The sequence below is a fragment of the Polyodon spathula genome, chromosome 4 (genome assembly GCF_017654505.1).
Source record: "Polyodon spathula isolate WHYD16114869_AA chromosome 4, ASM1765450v1, whole genome shotgun sequence".
NCBI lineage: Eukaryota > Metazoa > Chordata > Actinopteri > Acipenseriformes > Polyodontidae > Polyodon > Polyodon spathula.
In genome coordinates, this window is record NC_054537.1 from 5,202,704 (window position 1) to 5,221,402 (window position 18,699).

General features: G+C 38.5%; 1 protein-coding gene across 1 annotated transcript; it reads right to left on the bottom strand.

Annotated features, from left to right (window-relative positions):
• Window positions 1–315: 315 nt before the first annotated feature.
• On the bottom strand, window positions 316–16,960 carry LOC121313746 (presequence protease, mitochondrial-like). Its single transcript, XM_041246551.1, has 24 exons — window positions 16,786–16,960; window positions 16,352–16,454; window positions 15,256–15,362; window positions 14,871–15,022; window positions 14,629–14,743; window positions 14,211–14,307; window positions 13,654–13,814; window positions 13,201–13,327; window positions 11,986–12,074; window positions 10,580–10,708; window positions 10,323–10,436; window positions 10,039–10,135; window positions 9,717–9,851; window positions 9,426–9,564; window positions 9,089–9,205; window positions 8,284–8,413; window positions 5,982–6,147; window positions 4,834–4,974; window positions 3,850–3,918; window positions 2,738–2,850; window positions 2,028–2,153; window positions 1,115–1,260; window positions 755–857; window positions 316–477 (listed from the first exon to the last, which is right to left on the bottom strand). The coding sequence occupies exons 1-24, from the start codon at window positions 16,830–16,832 to the stop codon at window positions 384–386; spliced, it is 2,817 nt and encodes a 938-aa protein (XP_041102485.1). The 5' UTR covers window positions 16,833–16,960; the 3' UTR covers window positions 316–383.
• Between the last annotated feature and the right edge of the window lie 1,739 nt (window positions 16,961–18,699).

Genomic DNA, 18,699 nt, shown 5'->3' on the forward strand with positions numbered 1-18,699 from the left:
TATTGGAAGCAAACTGACATATTGAATTCTATAATTAGAGGTTCCCTCACTCATCCTGCCTAATTATTTTGTGTATGAACTTGTATCCTGACTTAGAAGCTGGTTACGATCACATATATTTTTTTAAGTGTTTGATCTGTTTCCTCCCCCCCCCCCCCCCCCCCCCCACACAACCGCAAAATACAAAACACATTTGTATAAAACAAACACCAGGTAACTACAACAAACTTGGGTGATAATGTATTGCAGGCAGAAGAGACATCTTCTCGGTAATCAGTTTTGTGACGAGGTCTTTAACTGCTAGAAATCTTATTTGCAACGGCAAATTTGTTTTCTGGTTAAATTTTGAGTATCAAACACAGCAGCAGCAGATCTTCTTTTAATTATCGGACAACCCAGGAAGGATTCTTGTTAATGCTTTCATTTGGTGGCCCTAGAATTGCTAATCCACACGTCCTCTGTCCAATTCCCAGATACCTGTTGAAATAAAAGGGAACTGCATGTAGGCAACAGGCATACCCCAAGCAAAAGACACAAAAACACCTCACCAGTGTCAGAAACTAGGACTCAACCAAAACATGTGAAAAAATAAATCATCTCATAACAAATGCCCATGAAACCTGAAGTACAAGTCAGGTTTCACGTAATTTAGATGAGATTTTCTTTTTCAGAAATGTTTACTGATTTTCTATAGCATTAAACACATCTCTGTGACTTTAAACTGCAACCTAAGCAGAATAATAAACAAACTCACTTGTTTGCCACTTCAACCAGGCTCTTGTGAGCGACTGCAAAAAGTTGCTCTCTGTGTTTCTGCTTCATTTCATCAGGGATGCCATACAGGAATTGGCTGAGGCCTACAACACACAAAGAATCAAGAGCACAGCGTCATTTCTATACAGTAGTACTTTAGGGTCTTCAAAGTGAAAACATTAACTATACTGACTTCAAGTACAGGGCAATTAAATACCATGTTTTAAAAACGTTGTGGTCCCAGTGTCACAACATTATATATATATATATATATATATTATATATATATATATATATATATATATATATATATATATATATATATACAAACTGATCTGAGAAGAAAATGTGTACACAGTACCTTTGTTGGAAGGAGCTATAGGTGCATCAACAGCTGAAAACACTGACAGTTTGGCTTCATCAATGTCCTGCTGTGTGAATTTCCCAGCTTTGGCCCACTCTACCCCCTTCCTGAAGGCAGTCAGTGTTGCTATAGAGTTTGGGTCCCTACATTTAAATATAATCATTAGTTACATCTCAGGTAAAACCAACTTACAAACTATAATGTTTTTTCACTATCATAAAAATATTAATATTAAACACAATTAGTACTATGTGCCATGATATATACCATACTATTTAGTTCTTGCTTGTATAGACCTGCTGAAATTTATAATCTACTTAAACAGTTTATTAATACAAGCAACAAAAATTTGTATATCTGATCCAATGATTTGTTTTTTAAAAAAGGAAAGGGCTAAAAAAAAATGTATCATTAATGGACCAAGATTGAACCATGTGGCATAGTATATTACCTCAATATGGTAGCTATTAATGGTCAGAGGTCAAGACCAAGGTCACCAACAAATTTAGCTACAGATATGCGAGTGTCTGCAATAGAGGCTTTGACAGTGGTGGTGGAAGGTTTGTAAATTACACCCCAGGTTGAGTTGATTTTTCTTGTGTCTGAAAAACTCTATTAAAATTGAACCTAGAAATCATAATTTTAATGCAGTTGTTAGTGTATTACGTCAACATTCAGAAGCACTAAGTCTCCGTCATCCAGCAACCTGTAGGTCGTGAAGACGCCAATATATACGATGAATGCTTGGGAAGTACAGCATGTTTACTCAAACACTACATTCAAACTCAGAGCAAGACTCTGACCTCACTATACAATGGCAATAAGGGAAAGAACACTCATGGTTTATAATTTGAACTGTATACACAGCTCTGCATGATATGTGGCATTTTTCACACAAATGCTTTATTACCTGTAAGAGTAGAAAGCAAATAATCCACCCTGACCCATCCTTGCTCCTCCTCCATAAGCACCCCCTTTCTCTCGGATTTCCCCATGTAGGAACTTTGCTGTCATCAGTCGTGCAAGTATTTGAAGACTTAAAACCAGTAAGAAATAGGTAATCTATTACATTAATGGACATCATTTTATTTAGCAAAATACTGTTTTATTTTAGTACAGGGAAAGACACTCGAGATAAACCATTTTCACAAAAGAAATGATTTTAAACTATTACTGCTGACATATAAGGCCTTGAACGGTTTGGCACCAAGCTACATCTCTGATATGTTAATTGAATATATTCCTGTGTGAAACCTGCGATCTGCTGAAGCTGGGCTCTTAGGACTCCCAAAATCTAGGCTCTGGTCTATGGGAGACAGGGCATTTTGCTGTTATGCACCCAAGTTATGGAATGCCCTTCCACAGACAATAAAGGATTAAAAAAATGTTGGCATTTTTAAAACACTTAAAAATGCATCTTTTTAAATTGGCATATCAGCCTATGTAGGAGATCTGCTTTTATGAATTTGTATAGTGTGTTCTGTGCACTATGTTTTAATATGCATAGTCTCTGTGATTATGTGTTAGTGTGTTTTTAGAGTGTAAAGCGCTTTGAGATGTGCTGCATGAATTGCACTATATAAAATAAAGATTATTATTATTATTTATTAAAACAGTTACCTGGCATAATCCTGGTCTGCAAAAGGAACAGCACGAATACATTCGCTCACATAATTCACAGGGAAAGGAAGCTGAAAATATGTTTTCATCTGGCAGGGTTTAAAAGTTGGGTCCTAAAAAGGTGAAGAAATATGTAAATCATGCTGTTAAAGACAATTAAACAAAAATGAAGGACAATAGCTTTAGATCAAATGGTTTATAACATGTAGCAAAATGGATGCATGAAGAAGTGACATTTCTACTGGATACTAGCTGTAATGGAACCTGAAGCTGAAATGGTTTCTGAGAAAAGTAAACCGTAGTAGTGGAGGCACAGATACAGTAATTCTAAATGTTTTTCAATAGACCGATACCCTTAAGGCTGCTACACACCAGACACAATGCGACAAAATGAAAATTAATTATCTCTGCGATTATGATTAGACTATCATTAGAAAAGTGTGATGACAGGCGCCAGGGCAAACATGAAATCAAATTGTCCCGAATCCACTTTTTTATTTTTACTTAGGATAAAAGAAACTAAATGTTACAGTACCTGTTCAGAACAGCGTCAACTGGTTACGTGGTCGCAGTTAAGTGCTCACCAGGTCGTCCTACTTCGTCATGGAGGTTAACCTCAATTTATTACGCAACGTTCAAGACTTGATCTGAAAGGTCCATTATATGGGAGTCAGTTACAGTAGGCTGGATGGCTGGCAGTGTGATTATTGCTTCCGGACGTACACGCTAATATTAACGGTACAAACTTAGGACGTCTCTCCGTGAGTATTTATGATGTAGTATTGAGAAAAAATATCTACATAACTAGTCGCAAAAGCTTAGACAGCGTATCGGAGACAGGCTAAGCCACACAGTACCAAGTACAGGCGATGTTTTTACATATACCAGCGTATAGACTTTTGAACGTAACCACAAGCGCGGCCTTTTAGCCGGATATCATGAATATATACTGTCTGACACCACCTCAAGGTCAGTAGTTGATACTCAGTGCTGACATTTAAAATCAAGATTTTTAAAATTAAAATTTTAAAAAGAATGACAGAGTGGCCTATTAACTTCTTATTCTGGCTAGTTTAGGGTAAATGTAGTATCCTTATTCTGCCAGTACTTACAGAAATGAGTTTCCTGCTAGGACCTGACCCTGGACTAAAACTGCTTCCAACCAGTGAATCCAGTGGTTTCTGTAAAAACAAAGGTACAAAGGTTTACTGGCAACAGGGAAGTTTCACCTTGGTTGTTCTGCAAAGTGCATCGTTACCATTGAGATTGTGACTACTTTTGGTCGTAACCTTAGTGTGGTTCTGAAGGCATTGCAACAAGTCTCCTTATTTAAAACTGTGGTATGCCTTGGTTTACTGCCTGCATTGCTTTACTCCAATGCCTCCCTTCTGCAACCTCTCCAACAATGTTTCTCTGTGGATGTGTTCCCCCATCCTCTCCTGCCTTGGCGGCTTAAGCGTGAGTCGCAAGGCTGAATCCGTTAGGACAGTGGGGGACACCAAAGGTCAATTTATACCTTACAGTTCATGCTTCCCACATTCATCCAGAAATGGCCTAGTTAACTAGCATCTGTAGATAACGCTAGTTAAGTTACATGATATAATGAAGTCCCTTAATATATTTTGTAGATATATTGTTTATTATTATTCCATATTACATAAACTTTCATCAACTCTACAAAAAAATCGCTGGAAATGACTGAGCAGGTACACAAAAAGTAAAAGAAAAAACAGAGTTGGTCTGCTTGTGATGTGGCAGTTTCTTACTCAATATCACATCAACAGGTCTTTCAATAAAAGTAACTTTTGCAGGATTGCTGCCTCTGGCTGTTGGAAAAGCTTCATCTTCTATCTGGTAATTCCTGTGTATTAAATGATCAACAGGAACAGTATACATATAATCTCACTGGTCTCAGTTTTACCGGAATGGATGTATAACATATATATGGAGCAATAACTGGTTCAGAAAAGAAATTGTACACACAGTTCTGTAAATCATGTATGTTTCAGCTAGATAAACACTTTTTACAAACAAAATATGCGCAGTGACAGGTAAGTTATGTAATACAGTACTTTAGGCAAGTTTAAAACAGATACCTCAACAATGTTGGGTCGAACATGTTTTCTTTCTTTTTTCTTCCTAGCAATTAAATTCATTAACTTCTCCACTTCCAAGGATGCTTCTGACATCATCTGAGGGGAGGCATTAACAGCACATCTGTCCAAATAAACAGAACTGAATTTATAATATGATTATGCAAATATTATTAACAACAAAGTCTTACTCTGTAATTTGAAAATAGCTTGTCAGAGTCATAGATAGCAATGACACATACTTTGAGTGGTAATATTAACAAAAGTTAATGAATATGTTTTTACATCAGATAATCCCAATTCCGAACCAGATCATGAAGCCACATGGCACATGAATTGCAGCTTTAAAAAAATAAAAACTTGTTTTTGTGGTCTGTTGTCATGGGAACTTTCAACCCAAACTAAAAATTTTGTAACTTTTGCAGGAATTGCTGCCTCTGTCTGTTGGAAAAGCTTCATCTTCTATTGGTAAATTCCAAGCTGGTTTTCACTAACATACAGTAAACTGGGGAGAGTGTACCATTAAGGTTCGACCAAAAGTATTGGTATGTCAAGACACAAACACATGACCATGGTTATGTAGCAGTGTTGGTATTATAATAACACGGGCAATAATAATTGTTGCAAATTAGTGTTGTTGCTCACGTAGGTCCGTTGGTTATGTACCTGGGACTGTGCACTGTCTGACAGGCACAAGACTGTCCAGTGTAGAAATTAATGGTTTTATTTCATTGTTTAGAAAATACATACTGACGGACAAATCGTGTATGTATACTGCCTGTTCTCACATCGGTGATCAGGCTTGTAGCCACTAGTCCCCATAACAAGACAATGGACACCAGGAATGGATACAAGAGACTCTAAACCTGTTACAAAGGTAATAACGCACCTTATGAAACTCTGGGTTGAATAAATGTTCTCTTACGTCGAAACTTGCGCAGAAGTGGGGGGTTAAGTGGAAGTCTGCAAAGTTCTTCATACTTTCACCTTGAAGGAAAAAAAACACAACAGGTTTATTGTGTTAGTCTCTGCTGTTCGGATGCCATGGACATTCAAACTTTCTGTAGAGATCTCATGAAGAGCTAGTAGTTTTGTTTTAATCAAAACTTCAATGACCAAGCCAGTGTTTAACATGCATGTTGATGTCTTACTTGGTCCATGCCATCAAATGTTTCTTGTAAGTCTCCTGCTGGAGTGAGGTTCCTGGAAGCTCGAATCATTGCATACGTGTGTCCGGAATCTGGAATCCCATTGGCGAGTTCCTGAGCTGACATCATAACCAGAACTCGCAGCCGCTCCTCGTCATCAAAACAGGCCCTGCAACAGAAAGAGCAGCAAGTCTTTTGAGAAATGAAATGCATACACTTGGAATGCTGTTCCAAATATTATTTACTATTTATGAAATGACTGAATGTTGACGGAGATATTTTTTTTTCTGTTCTTGATGAGTTGTTCTGTTTATCTAAAAACACCGGGTGTTAGTTCATATAACAGAAATTAGAAGCACTGTGGCCCACAATCAAGTAGTACACTGCAATGCAACTTGACAAAGCATTTCTAGACAAGTTAAAACACTAGACGAGAAAGAAGTGCAAACAATGTGATATGCTCTTCTTTTTCTCAATTAAACACTATGATCCCAGAAGGACTTTGTTGACACTAAACTTGAAAACTGCTAAATTATTAGCAGTGTTTAAGGGTCTGTCACATGTAATACATCTCACTCCAGAGGTGCATCATGTCTGCATGTTCCTTCTCCAGACTAGGGGACGAAGTGAGTAACACCCTGTATGTGGGAGAAAGTTTGACATACAGTTCTCAAGGTACTAAGTGAAACGAAGTGAAGAGTAGGCATTGTTGTAATGCGACTTCTGCATGTATATCCCCACATTACCTGTTCATTACATATCTAGGTCAGTGAAGGAGGCCAGGAATAATTTGGGAGAAAACGACATTCCTCTGTCTTCAGCGGGCAATTTGCTGAGACTGCTGTCTGTAGGGTCCATGACTCCACATCCATTGTGAAATTGATAACATGTTTAATATGGAACATCGTACTTAGACTAAAGCCAGAGGTCAGACCGGCGTGGCACGGTAACAGCTGGGCATTGTCAGGCTTGTGGTGGGGATCAGACGGTGGGTACCGCTGGTCTGTGTCCGGGCACGGAGCGTGCATACGCGACTGACTTCTCTTTCAATGTAGAAAAATGTAATGGTTTACAGTACCAGCAGCTGTCACTATCACACCGTAGGCTGTTGTACGCAAATATAATTGACATATAGGGTGCCAAAAACGTTAGTGCATCATACTAGTAGAATATTAGGATAGGTCTTGATCATTAATTTGTCATTATGGCCAAAAGTTTTGCATCAAAAAAAAAAAAAAAAAAAAACACACACTTCTTGAACATAATTTCGATATATTTATTTAACATCAATGCTTTTGATTTACCAGAAACTACACACTGGTATCTCATGTTAGCTATCTACAAAAAAGGTCAATCAAAAGCTTTTATAGGTAAAAAGTAAAAACCTTTTGATGTTCGCAGTTACATTAAAAAATACAGTTCTATTTAATTCAATTTTTGGAAAATATTTCCAGCGATTATGGATTTTCATTATGGTTCCCGGTATACGATTATTTCTATAGGGGGGTGCTTATAGCTTGGGCAACCTTTGATTAGCTTTAATGTCCCCCATATGAACGTATTAAATAAAAACATGGGTTTGGAGGTTAGAAACATGTCATAAGCGACAGCAACTAGCCTAGAATCTACATCATTACGCTGAGGACAGCAAGTAGCCTACTACTAAAGTGTTAGAAAATATATCCTTTTACAGCCAGTAGTAAAAATAGTGAACTACAGAAATAATAAAAAAAAAAGGCAAGAAGGATGCTAATAAGGGGTGATGTATAAAATACTGACTTCCTGTCCTTTTATGAAATATGGGAGGGATCAATAACTTCAGGGTGCTTGGACACCTCCGTAGACTACGGTTTCATTCATGACTTTTCTTGGCAAGCACATGTTGTCAGTACTCGGCTGTGATTGGTTAATCCAGTCTGTACCGCGCAGCAGGCAGAAGAAAACCACTCAACATTCCTCACTGACTTTTTTAATCAAGTATTTGTTTCAGTTTTTATGACTAAAAACACTTTTCCAAAATACAAGATCCAAACTGGTGGACGAAGCAGACATGTGGACCTGTGATTCGCAGAAACAGCTGTGGTTTACACTGGCCTTATTTTGGCCTTTAGTCAATGCCCATATTCCGTGGTTTCACTGGTGTGGCGATTAATTTATGATGCTAAGCTTGAACCCACTATAGGATTTAATTAAACCCCTGACGACAAGCACTACATTCATTTGAAAAACCTTTTTAAATTTATGTTAAGAATAGCTATTTTAATCTGTTAAGAATGCGATTGCTTGAAGGTCTTAACCTACTTACTTGGTTATGACATTGCAGAAAAGTGGAACGTATACTTTGAGCTCCTCGGGAAGTGTGTTCAGGCTGCACATTGCCCTGAAATAAACCATGCCATTGGTGGGCTGGGCACAGTACTGTACTGGGACCTCACCTGCAGGTGTGAAAGAGGAGTAAACATCCAAGCACAACCCCACCAGCACTCAATATTCTTACATCCTGATCTTTTAACATGGTCTTTTTGAGGACTTTTATTAAAAACACTTTTTCTCCAAACATATGCTGTGGAATACTGAGCTTGAGTAACAGGCCATTCAATTTCTCAGGTAAAAACAATCACACACTAAGTGAAGTAGTAGACAAATTTAACCCTAAAGCTTTTATCAGGGACCTCTTCCATAACCTCATGAGGAAAGAGTGCCTACCAGACTACTGGATATGACTGGGAAGCAAACTAGTACAATATATATATTTTTCAGCTGTTAGTTTTACCTGAGAAATCTAATGACTTGCTATTCTTTATAGAGTTCAAGTGTGGAGCAAACCAAACCATGTTCCTCTCCTAGCACCGCCTGGGCCTAGTCCATTAATTATAAATGGACCATGTCCCTAAAACAACCTAACAAAAGGTGCTGGTAAGAGAAACTAGCTGGTGGCTCTCATTCAGGTCATTTCATTGAATTGCTGTTGGTTTCGGCAGAAATTTCGAGTTTTCTGACAGCTTCCCCTTTCACCAGTAGGTATAAAGCGCCACCATTAAGTGTTCATTGCCTGCAAAATATTTCGGCTCGAAATCAATTCTCCTTTACCAAATTGTATTAAAATGTACCTGCATTTCCCATTTCCACAGGTGTAAAGGGAATAGTTGGCTGAATATCAGACACTTTCAGTGCGGGCAGACAAGAGGCGTCTTGGGTTGTACTTTGAGCAGCCATCAACTGTAAACCTGGGAGACACAATTAGCAAGTATAATGTACACAGTAAGACAAACGTCAAAGGTCTCACTGTGTCATAAGCTACATGCTGCAGTGCTGCGTTAAATTAGCTACATCTGAAAACATATCCCACTACTCTGTTAACCCAAACGCTACTTCCCTGCAAGGGTGAAATGACCAAGTCTGCAGCAGGCAGTGTCTTGCAGTTTTAACTGTGCTTCTTTGACTCGCCTTTTTCGTAGATTAGCTTTCTGTCCTCTTCAGACAAGGCACTGACTTTTTGTTTGAGCTTTTCTTCCTCTGCCTTAGCTTGCTTCTCAAAGTAAGACTCCTCTGGACTCATTGACAAGGTCAGCCGATGAGGGTTATCCTAGGTGGAGATTAGATACGGCATGAAGACATTTTTACTTGGCTCACGTGAGCTGGTTTATGTTAAATTGAAATTCTCTATAGTAATATCCCGTTATTATTGAGCATGCCCATTGTATATGATCTGTATAGACCTACGTATAGCACATTTACCTTGAAGTACAGTTTGACCTTCTCTTGAAGAAAGTGTGGATTATCCTGAAGGCATTGCCTGAACCTGGTCACTTTGTCACTGATCTTTAAAACCTCCACTGGGTCCCCATCATGGTTCCAGCAAGTAGCAATATACTAAAAAAGTATGCAAATAATAAAAAAAAAACATTCCACCATTCCATTATATCACCTTAGAGGAAAATACCATTATTTAAAGAATGTAATACATTTATTTAAAGTATTAAAGTCTATTACTATAACATCAAAGAGGGTGCTGTTAATCATTATTTTACATCATTGGGAAAAAAAGAAAAACACTTACAGAGGCCAAGGAAAGACCAAAACTGGTGCTCTGATGCTTCATCTCGATTTCAATCTTGTGAAGAAGTGCTTCTATTCTTTCCTCCTCAAATCCATTGCTTAGATAAAACACAGGTACCGGCATTTCATTTCAAATTATAGACACACATGTGTAGCTACACCAGTAATGGAAATTAATCATGTACAGTAGGCATCTTTTTTTTTTTTTTTTTTTTAAAGAAAGTTGTATTATTGTAATTATGTTTTTAATGTGAGCAGTACCACTTTACCATGTAGATTACTTACGCAATAATTTCATTAACAGTTTGGAAGATTATTTCTTTAACTGTTTCAATGTCTTTTTCTGCAATCCCCTGCAAGCCCACACTGAAGGAGGCCTCTTTAGTGCTGCCATCAAAACTAAAAGAAAGGAAAAGAAACAGTAATTTGTTTTCTCAGCTGCTGCTGTTATCATTCACACCAGGCAAAGCAAGGTTTAACTTTTTTTTTTTTTTTTTTGGAGTGTTATGTCCTCTCTTTTGAACATCATTTTTGCCACATACCCAACAACAGAAGAGAAGTCTGTTCCAATCTTGGCCTCAATCAGGGCTTTGTAAAATGGGGAGTTGGGTCCAGAAACCATCAGGGAAGACAAAATATTTAATGTGAAGGCTTCAAAGGTATCTGTAATACTAAACAAGAAAGTATCATGAGCATACTGCTCCGCTGTCAAGGGCTCTTAAACAAGCACACTAAGGACAATAAACAGGGATTGAAATACGGGGCCCGCAGGTCCGCATGCAGGCCAGTGTAAAAAAATACAGACTACCACCTCTATGCTGACTCGGGAGCAACGAAGACCAATGCATGCTGTTCCGAAGCGTGTGATGTCAGCCGACTGCTTTGATCACACTGCAGACTCACTGTGCAGCCACCTCAGAGCTACAACGTCGGACAACAATGCAGCTCTGGGCAGCTTACAGGCAAGCCCGCAGGCACCCGGCCAGTCTACAGGGGTCGCTGGTGCATGGTGAGCAAAGGACACCCTGGCCGCCCCCCTGGGAGCTCCTGTCTACAGGTCGGCAATAGAATAGCCTGGACTTGAACTGGCGACCTCCAGGCTATAGGGTGCATCCTGCACGCCACTCGGAGCGCCTTTACCAGATAAGCCACTCGGAAGCCCCCACAGCAATTTATTTTAATTATAGCTTCTATAAAAATTGACCTACTGTACTTAGTGTTAAAGTGACACCCATGTATGCCTAGCAACCACAGTACAGCAAACTGCCATCGCACTTGCTATGAGCCACAGAGCACAGGCAGAAAGAGACATCCGAGACTGAATTTGAAAGAGTTTGAAAATGTTAATAAATCTTTACTATAATTGTTGTTTATATAATTTGTTTATTATAATTTTCAATAACATGCTCACTCTTATCCGGTCCCTTGTAAAATGCCACTGTTAAACAAATATTTTTCGAAAAATGCTATCTTGCCAACACCGGCGCAAAACAAAAGAATTCATGCAAATATATTAGCACTGGAGTGCATTAGAAGTACTATACTTTCTAAATAAACTGGATTTATTTGAAGTACAACAATGGATTTTTTTTAATGACCTTAATTTAAAACAAATAAAAACACTTCATGAATGCCACACAGACTAGACTACTGTTAACTGATCCCTACTACTCACGAAGCTAGTTCTATGTTAAACAGGGCGGTTCTATCTCATTGTTATTATTATTCTGAACTCAAAGTGGACCAAAGCATTCTGATGGTTTTCATGCAAGAATGCCCAATGATTTGCATTTGAACCCCTGCCAATAAAGAGCCAGTTATAACCAAGGCTTTATAGATCTGACTTCATACTTGTCAAATAAGTCTCAATAGAAACATGACCCTAATACTGGCAGATCTTTAGTTTCTTTGGTGGTCACTGTAGACTGACTACACTGTATTTACTTACTCTCCAAGCAGGTAACTGACACAGACGGTATTCTGTTTGGAAGGATCAGGAGCCAGTGAATCTGGCCCACAGGCCACATGGTGCTCCCTCTATAAAACATTTTAAACACAATAACATTTTACACAACACAGCAATATATCACACACACTCAATTAGCTCACTGCATGTACACTGCAAGTGTTTGTATCAGATATACAGTGGCTCTCACAAGTATTCACCCCCCTTGGACTTTTCCACATTTTATTGTGTTACAACATGGAATCGAAATGGATTTAATTAAGAGTTTTTGCCACTAATCAACACAAAAAAGTCCATAATTTCAAACTGAAAAATAAAATCTACAAATTGTTCTAAATTGAAAATATAAAACAGAAAATAACTGATTGCATAAGTATTCACCCCCTTTGCAATGACACACCTAAATAAGCTCTGGTGCCAATTGTCTTTAGAAGTCACATAATTACTTGAATGGAGTCCACCTGTGTGCAATTAAGGTGTTTCACATGATTTCAGGTTAAATACACCCGTCTCTGGGAGGTCCCACAATTGGTTAGTACATTTCCTAACAAAAACTATATCATGAAGACGAACAAGTAGGACATAACATCAGGGGTAGGACATAAGAACATTTCCAAGGCACTGAACATCCCCCAGAGCACAGTAAAGTCCATTATAAAGAAATAGAGAATATGGCACAACTGTGAATCTGTCTAGAACAGGCCATCCTCAAAAATTGAGTGAGTATCCTGGCAAGAAGGGCACTAGTCAGGGAGGCCACCAAGAGGCCTATGGCAACTCTAAAGGAGTTACAGTCTTCCACGGCTGAGCTGGGAGACACTGTGCGTACGGCAACAATAGCCCTGGTGCTTCACAAAACATGCCTTTATGGGAGAGTGGCAAAAAGAAAGCCATTGTTGAAAAAAACACATCAAATCTTGGCTAGAGTTTGCCAGAAGGCATGTGGTTGACTCTGAGACCAAGTGGAAGAAGATTAAAGTCCACTACGTTATGGACTTTTTTGTGTTGATCAGTGGCAAAAACTAATTAAATCCATTTTGATTCCATGTTGTAGCACAATAAAATGTGGAAAAGTCCAAGGAGGGTGAATACTTTTGAGAGACACTGTACACCTTAATCATAGAACTTAATACACAAACAATACATGTCAAACGTGTGTTCAAGGTTGTGCTACGTTGCATGTGCTCATTCACGTACAGGGTTGCTCCAATGCGTCTGCGATGGGACAGCTGTTTGTGGTTCTGTACGCTGAAATCTGGACAGAGCTTCTTCCTGGATTTGCTTCAAGTGTTGCTCTAGAGGTAGATCCCCGTAGGTAAAGAACCTGGGAAATGAAATATCACTGTTTAAAAGTGAAGGGAATTTTGCACACACTCCCAAAACACATCTGAACTATTCTTTAAAAAAAAAAAAAAAAGTGTATTTAACACTAAATAGCAAATTTTAAATGATGAAAGAAGATACTGGACTGGGTTAGTTTAAACACAATGACATTTTTAATTCTTAAAGATTGCAAAGGCAACAAAAAGAAAGTGAAATGTTAAATGTACAATTTGAAAGACCACAACAACATCTACATATCAAAAGTATTAGCAATATTAACACGAAATGGAACACAAGTGACTATGTTACTCTGACACTGTACAGTACCTGGCATTGCTGGGATGGTAGTGTGTGGCATGGAACTGTTTCAGCTGTTCCCAGGAGAGCTCTGGGATGTCAAGAGGCTCCCCACCTGACACCACTGAGTAAGTGTGGTCAGGATACAGTTTATTTTGGAGGTGTTGTGCATATAGTCTCTCATTATCGGTCTTCAATGAATGAAAACAAAACAAGTGTTTATTTGTTGTTTTATCATCAATAATTAGTTTCAAATTGAATGTTCACACGTTTGCATATACACTGTCACTTTCATTTTATGATATTTGAGATCATGTGGTTCCTGTTGTGTTTAAAGTGCTTAGAAAGGAGTTCAGAAGCTGCCCTTCAGTTCTGGTTTCCAGCGCAATGTTCTGTGTCAGTTGTGCTGGAAAAACACTGACTGACTGACTGAGAACGAGACTGGCAACAAGAACCGAAGAGCAGCTGACACCAAGTCAAACAGCCCAAACACACACTTATCAAAACAACAACTGTGACAGCACACATCATCAAAATGAAGTGACAGTAAAAAATAAAAAAGCTGTATATCTTGAAGGATTACTTACAAATGCTCCCTTCATTTCATTAAAGACCACTCCTTTGAACACTAAAGGTGCATTTGGATCTGTGGGATTTTCATGTTCTAGCCTCCAACCTTCCTGCCTGGAACAACAAAAACATATTACATAAAATACAGCAATTATAACGTCACAGGATGTATGCAAGACCCCCAAGGTTAAGCCAAGCAATAAAAACACAATGTACATTATTTAAGGTTTGCTGCACACACACACACACACACACACATACATATATCTTTATAGCCCCAAAAATCTGATTGTGAACCTTTGGTGGTAATGATATCCTAACCAACTTAGCTCGCACTTATAAAAGTGGCTCTGTAGATGTATGTGAAACTCTAAATTGTGTCATATGTGCACCTGCCTCTGTAATAAAGGAGAAATGTCTTTACAAAAGTCTTACCAAAAATCTAGTTCTCGGAGACAAGGGAAAAAGACAGCATCCAGATACACAGACAGAAGGTTTTGAAAATCCTTGCCATTTTGTGTAGAAAATGGATACATTGTGTAATCACTGGCTACAAGTAAAAGGAAACATAGTTAGAAAGGACATTTATGTGTTGGATCCCTAGCTTTGGGCATCCACAAAGGCAGATAACATAAGCAGTATGGTGCCCGATCAAGAGTGAGAATTTGAATACTAACCTGTAAATGCATTCATAAAGGTAGAGAGAGATCTGTTCAGCATTTTGAAGAAGGGGTCCCTACAGGGATACTTCTCGGAGCCACAAAGTACTGTGTGCTCTAGAATATGAGGCACTCCAGTACTGTCCATTGGAGTGGTCCTGAACTGCACACTGCAAGACACATTTTAAAAAGTCTGAAGGGAAAACTTTCTAAAATGAAAGTTATTCCATGCAGCCTGCCATTGGTAACACACTTCACTTTTTGTTCTTATTTACAGTTGTCATTTTAGATTTGCTAAAACAAATTTACAGTTTTAAGCCTGCCACGCCTCTACCCTTCTGGTTTCAATCACTCCAGCTTAATTGAGCTTTCTTACAGGTGCAGGAATATTTGGAATGTTTACCTGAACAGATTGTTGGAATCATCTCTTGCAACATGCAGATACCGGGCTCCAGTGTTATCATGGGTCAGTTTTACAGCAGTAAGAAACAGGTCAGGAACATCAGTCACCTGCAACATAAACAATTCAATAAGTTAGTCTTTTTAAAGTTCTATCCATGCAAACAAAACCCAACGACTGGGCCATTACCCTATCAAATCTTCACTGGATACTAATAAATCAAGGCTTACAAAGACTGCATCACTGTACTACAGAGGTTAAAAACAATGTGGCAGTGAAAGGGTTCATTTCTACTGGACACCATCTGTACTGGAGCTTTATTTACACTGTCTGGGAATGTGTGGATCATATCATTAATACAGTCAGAGATTAAAAGAATGTGGCACTGAAATGGTAAAAGTTCACTGGACATCACCTAGTATGGCACTTTGACATAATTGTAGAATACTGTGTACCTATAAAGACCTGGACAAACCACCCATTCCAATACATTTACTATGAAGAATGTAATTTGCTTGTGGATTTGAAAATAGGGGAAGACAGTACATTTGACAGAATTTCATAGTATTCAAGACTTCACAGATTACTGAAGTACCAAGAGAAACGGCCTCTTCGGACAGCTCTGTAGGTCTAATGCAGATCCTCCCTCAACACACACAAAGTAATTCAGCTATGACCAGACATGACAACAGAACAACATAAACACCTTCAAGACCAATATCTGTTCCAGCAGCCACACAGTTAAGAGCGGCACACTCAATGCCAGCACACCGAGTTCCACAGTGCAGTATGCCCCAAGGCTCTTCCTCCTTGAACTGTTTATACACCATTATCATGGCTCCAAATCTCTTCAGCCTAAACAAACTTCAAACTCACCCTCAATAACGGATCATAAAACAATCTTTGATGTATTTTATCATCGTATTGTACGAGTTTGGTTTTACAGAACCTAACTGGTATCTGGTTGTCAAATGATGCAGCACTGAGCCCAAGACCTTTGGTTCTTGTTCTGTTGTTTGTATTTATTTATTTATTTATAGTCAGATTATTCATCTTCCTTCAACCATTCATATCAGACACATTATAGAACATGAAATACCTGCTTCACTGTGAACCCATGGATTTTCTCTCCAGCTTTGTACAGCAATGCTCTTTCTTTGGCAGAACTACTGTTGAACCTCCATGGTTTCTGACCTACAAAACTGTTTAAAAAAAGAAGCATACGTGTTCAGCTGTAATTAGCAAACATAGCAGCGCATGCATATATATTATATAGATACACAGGCTGCTAAATGCAATACAGGACAATACACTACAAAACAAAACAATGCAGTATGAAACGCAATCACGATTTTTAGTTCTAACAAACTCTACAGTGCCTTGTAAAAAACACACTGTTCTAAAGAAAGACACTATCAATACAATGCATGTAGGATACGTTTATGTTTAGTTAAATGCAAAATGTACCACACATCAGACTGTGTGAATTACAGTTTGGTAAAACGTAGTATTTCAAGTACACTACCCACTCACCTTAAATGTCTAAGTTTCTTTAACAAACCCGTTGTTTGCCTAAACATTGTGGCTAGGTAACGATATCAGTTAAATACTGAAGAGGTTCTGTAATTCAGTTAAAATGATGCATTTTCAAGTTTGCGCTTCAGAGCACTAGTCTCTGTATGTACTACACATACAGTACTGTCGCATGCTTCTCTGCAGCTGTCACTTTACAGAGACCTCGTAGTATTTTCAATTCCAATTGGCCAGATGTGATTAGTACAACGGAACCCATTGGCTATTGCTCACATATCGCTCACATACTGGTCATGTTAGTTGATCTGAAATCGCCCTCTACTGGCAGAAAGTGAATATTGCAAATAAAACAAAGTTACACGAGGGTTGGTGAAGATGACCTTCTACCTGAATGTCATCAACAGCGTGAACGCGGGCTTTTCTTGAGGTTGTTGAGCAAGGACCTCACAGGCAGCTCTTTTTATATGGTATAGCCCATAATCTGTGACTGTCCGTCCATATGTACGTGTCACACTTTATAGTATCTGGAACACCTGTCTGTCACACTTGACTTACCAACAAATAACTGCGTTTACATTATTTATTGTTAAAAAAAAAAACTAAATATGCACACATCTGTATATTGGAGAAACCAGCAAAGCAGTGCCCTGCATTTCGACTCCAAACAGTACGCAGCAATATCAGTTCTATATTCTACCAACCTGCTGCAGGAAAAAAAAGGAGCAACAATGAATCAATTAGCTTATTCGGAATAAACCCAATGACATCATCATCCCTGTTATCACTGTTATTGCTTTTTAACCTTTAAACTTTACTGGATTACTTCCTGGACTACTTCCTCTACCCTCTTCACCTTGACACTGGTTTACCTTGCTTCCACCTGCCTCCTGATAACCCTAGTGATAATTTCACTCCCCCCTGCCTCCTGACATCCCTAGTGATAATTTCACTACTCCCTGCCTCCTGACATCCCTAGTGATAATTTCACTCCTCCCTGCCTCCTGACATCCCTAGTGATAATTTCATTACTCCCTGCCTCCTGACATCCCTAGTGATAATTTCACTACTCCCTGCCTCCTGACATCCCTAGTGATAATTTCACTCCCCCCTGCCTCATGACAATCCTAGTGATAATTTCACTTCTCCCTGCCTCCTGACACCCCTAGTGATAATTTCACTACTCCCTGCCTCCTGACACCCCTAGTGATAATTTCACTACTCCCTGCCTCCTGACAACCCTAGTGATGCAAGGCTAGTTTCTACTGTATGTGCAATAACCAGCATATACACAATCCTCTTAATGCAACCAATGCAAGATTTTAACTATGATATGTTGGTGGGATATATGCATGAGAACCAAAACTAATATCAACATTGAAGACATTGAGGAACGCATAAAGACAAAAATGTTTGCCATTGAATTTGTTAAGATTGTTTTAGTGTTAATACTTATCTTAAGATCTGCTGATCCACTTGTGATGAAACTTACTCAGGACATTCACATGGGATTTATGATTTATGAAACCAACTCTGTTAGTGTCAAGTACTAATGTGATATTGATACTGGTATGCCTTTTAAATTAGTTTCATATGCACCATTTAGACAATGCCTATTTCCAGTGAATTATTTCTAAGAATTGTTAAAATTTGTATGAACTCCATTATACATTAAATATTATACATAATGAAATTGGACTAAAACATACTGTAGATATCTCCACCACCCCCTCCCCCAACCCCCAAACCCCCAACCACCATATTCCTCATAAAATATGTAATATTAGAGTGTCTAGATCACAAAACCAACACGTAAAACTACAGAATTAAGACCATGCCGTTCTTTAAGGGTAGATTTTATTGTGGGAAAGGGGGATGTATGCAGTTCCTAAAACCTATAAACTTTGTTTGTTTTTT

Excerpts from the sequence above, each read along its gene's own strand:
- LOC121313746 (XM_041246551.1), bottom strand. The coding sequence starts at position 16,832 with ATGTTTAGGCAAACAACGGGTTTGTTAAAGAAACTTAGACATTTAAG. Across the intron at positions 9,206-9,425 it reads AAAGCTAATCTACGAAAAAG|GTTTACAGTTGATGGCTGCT; the intron begins GCGAGTCAAAGA and ends TGTGTCTCCCAG. Across the intron at positions 4,975-5,981 it reads CATTTGATGGCATGGACCAA|AGTTCTGTTTATTTGGACAG; the intron begins GTAAGACATCAA and ends TATTATAAATTC.